Here is a 2,974-nt window from a genome sequence, read left to right on the forward strand (position 1 = left end):
CCGGGTGTGCGCCCGGAGCCCGCTGGAGCCCCCCCTGCGCAGGGCCCTGTGCCAGCGCGTGCAGGACGAGCTCAGCAAGCGCCGGGGCACCGGGTAACGCTGCCGCACTCCCCCGGACACTGCCACCCCCATGGGACCGGTGCCACCCCGGGGACCGGTGCCACTTCCCCCCGGTGTCAATAAAGGTGCTGCGAGGCTCCGGCGTCTGTCACTGCTTGGGGAAACTGAGGCATGGGGGGGGAAGCGATGTGGCTCCTTGGTCCCCAAGTGTCATGTTCCCACTTGTCCCCTTCAATGCCACCTGCCAGGGTGGCCCCATGCAGGTGACACGGGGTGCCAGGTCTCCCCAGTCCCTACCAGGTGTCACCATGTCCCTGGGGATCCCCAGTCCCCCTCCCTGGAATCCCCGTCCCCTCCTCGGGTGCCATTGTGTCCCCAGGGTCCCCTCTGGGCTCCCCACCATGGTGGAGGGGCCACAGCCCCTTCCTGCCCCCCAGCCCAGGTTGGTGGCACCTCTGGCCAGGGCCAGGTGTGCCCAGGGTGGGTCCCATGACTGTGTTATTGTAGGGTCTACCCCCAGCGGATTGTGGTGTTTATTTACTGTAGGGCCTCCCCAGAGAGGGTCCAGTATGTCTGTCATGGGGTCTCCCTGGAGCGGGTCCTGCTGGTTGGTTTTCACAGGGTCTCTCCAAACAAAAGTTACGGTGTTTATTTCTCACAGGGTTCCCCCAGAGGAGGTCCATGTTTGTTATTGTGGGGTCTTCCCAGGGATCATCCTGGGGGTTTGTTATTGTAGGGTCTCTCTGAAGTAGATCCTGATGTTTATTGATCGTAGCATCTCCCTGGAGGCTCTGGCACATTTGTTATTGTAAGATCTTCCTGCATCCCGTGGGTTTGGGATTGTAGGATCTCCCCCAAGCTGATACCACTGCTCTGTTATTGTAGGGTCTCCCCAAAGCATGTGCTGGTGCTTATTTATCGTAGGGTTTCCCAGGAGTGGGTCCTGCTGCTTTGTTATTGTAGAGTCTCCCCAAAACAGATCCTGGTGTTTATTTATCGTGGGGTCTCTCTGAAGTAGATCCCACAGGCTTCTTGTTGTGGGGTCTTCCCCAATATATCCTGATGTTTATTTATTGTAGGGTCTCCTCAAGAATTCATCCTGCTGATTTGTTGTTGTGGGGTATTTCCAAATCAGATTCTGAAGCCTTAATTATTGTAGGGTCAGCCCAAAGCAGATCCTGGTGTTTATTTATTATGGGGTCTTCCTGAAGTTCATCTTCCTGGTTTGTGACTGTAGGGCCTCCCCAAGGAGCTCCTGGTGCTTGTTGTAGTGTTTCCCTGGAGTGAGTCTTGCTGGTTTTTTATTGTAGGGTCTCTTCAGAGCAGATTTTATTAAAGGGTTTATTTATGGTAGGGTCTCCCCAGAGCTCCCCAGGTTTGCTGTTGCTGAGTCTCCTTGAAGATCATCCCACTGGCTCGTTGCTGTTATTGTAGGGTCTCCCCACGCAGCTCCTGGTGTTTATTTATTGTGGGGACCCCGTTGTTCTGTCATCAGAGGGTCCCAGCAGGGTCCCCGCAGTGCTGGGGGGGTGCTTGGTCTCCCCCCGTGCGGTGGGGACAGTGCTGGTGACAGTCCCGGGCGATGACCGTGCCAGGGCCAGCGCCAGTGCCAGACCCAGGATGAAGAGGAGGAGGAGGCCGAGGCCGAGGGCCACCAGGTGCCACCGCCGCTGTCGCCTGCGCTGGCGCCGCGTCACCGTCTGTGCGGTGCGGGTGAAGGCTTCACTCTGTGGGGACATGGGGAGGATAGGGAACAGTCCCCCAAGGGCTACACAGGGGTTGGGGGGACCTATAGGAACAGACACACACCCCCCAGCCCTCCTATGGCCCTGGAGTCCCTCCTCCCCAGGCTATATGTCCCCACAGTGTCCCGCAGCCCCTTTGTGTCCCCACAATGCCCCCCAGGACTATAGGTCGCCCCAGAGCTCTGTGTCCCAATAGTTTGTCCCTCCTGGGGCCCTCTAAGTTCCCCAGGAGGAAGCAGCAGGGCTCGATGTCCCTAGAGCAAGTCCACCCCTGGGATTTATGTCCCCATAGTGTCCCCCAGGGCTCTGTATGTATCTTGTAGGGCTGCATGTCCCTATACTGTCCCCCCCAGGCCCTATGTTCCTATAACAGTCCTCCCTGGGGCTTGATGCCTCTACAGTGTCCTCTGGGCTCTGTGTGTCCCCGGATTAACATGTCCCTATAAAGCCCCCTCCGTCCCCCGGTCCCTGTGTCCCCGTGGTCCCACCGCTTGTCCCAGCTCCTGGGCACGGCTCTGCAGCTGCTCCAGGTGCCCCTCCCGCTCCAGCGCCCGCACCACGTTCTGTCGCATCAGCTCCGCCACCTCCTCGGCCTCGCGCTGGCACCGTGCCAGCCCTGCCTGGGGACACAGGGGACAATGTGGGGACACCGTGGGGACACGGGGGAGATGCTGCGGGAACACTGGGGATATGGGAACTGCAGCGAAGGGGGACCAGGGGGACACAGGGACAGACATGGGGATATCGGGACCATGGGGACATGGAGATGCCACGGGGACAGGCAGGGACACCGGGGACATGGGCACCATGAGGAAGGGGGACTGGGGGAACATGGGGACACAAGAACCACGGGGACTGTGTGGATGGGCCATGTGGGGACCAGGGGACACGAAGATCATGGGGACGATGGAGACAGGGGGACCATGGGGAAAGTACCACCCTAGGGACACACCCTGACCATGGGGACGAGGGCACCGCAGGGATACTGGAGCTGCGGGAGGGGGCACACGGGGACCACGGGGACAGGAAACCGTGGGGACGTGGGCACGGGGTCACCTGAGGACGGGGACCGGGGGGGACACGAGCACTGCGGCGTCAGGGGACACCGGGGCACGGCGAGGGACACGAGCGACTCGCTGGGCCGGGACACGCAGGGACACAGGGACACG

General features: G+C 60.5%; 1 protein-coding gene across 1 annotated transcript; it reads right to left on the bottom strand.

Moving 5' to 3' along the window:
• Nucleotides 1–685: 685 nt before the first annotated feature.
• On the bottom strand, nt 686–2,968 carry LOC108449190. Its single transcript, XM_017744707.1, has 2 exons — nt 2,294–2,968; nt 686–1,787 (listed from the first exon to the last, which is right to left on the bottom strand). Exons 1-2 carry the CDS (start codon nt 2,702–2,704, stop codon nt 1,524–1,526), a joined length of 675 nt encoding a protein of 224 aa, XP_017600196.1. The 5' UTR covers nt 2,705–2,968; the 3' UTR covers nt 686–1,523.
• Between the last annotated feature and the right edge of the window lie 6 nt (nt 2,969–2,974).

The sequence above is a fragment of the Corvus brachyrhynchos genome, unplaced genomic scaffold (genome assembly GCF_000691975.1).
Source record: "Corvus brachyrhynchos isolate BGI_N302 unplaced genomic scaffold, ASM69197v1 scaffold119, whole genome shotgun sequence".
Classification (NCBI taxonomy): Eukaryota; Metazoa; Chordata; class Aves; order Passeriformes; family Corvidae; genus Corvus; species Corvus brachyrhynchos.

What these genes read in the sequence shown, in the direction of transcription:
- LOC108449190 (XM_017744707.1), bottom strand. Translation starts at nt 2,704, where the DNA reads ATGATCTTCGTGTCCCCTGGTCCCCACATGGCCCATCCACACAGTCCC. An exon ending in CCCAGGAGCTGGGACAAGCG is followed by an intron (nt 1,788 to 2,293) that starts GTGGGACCACGG and finishes ATGTCCCCACAG; the next exon opens with AGTGAAGCCTTCACCCGCAC.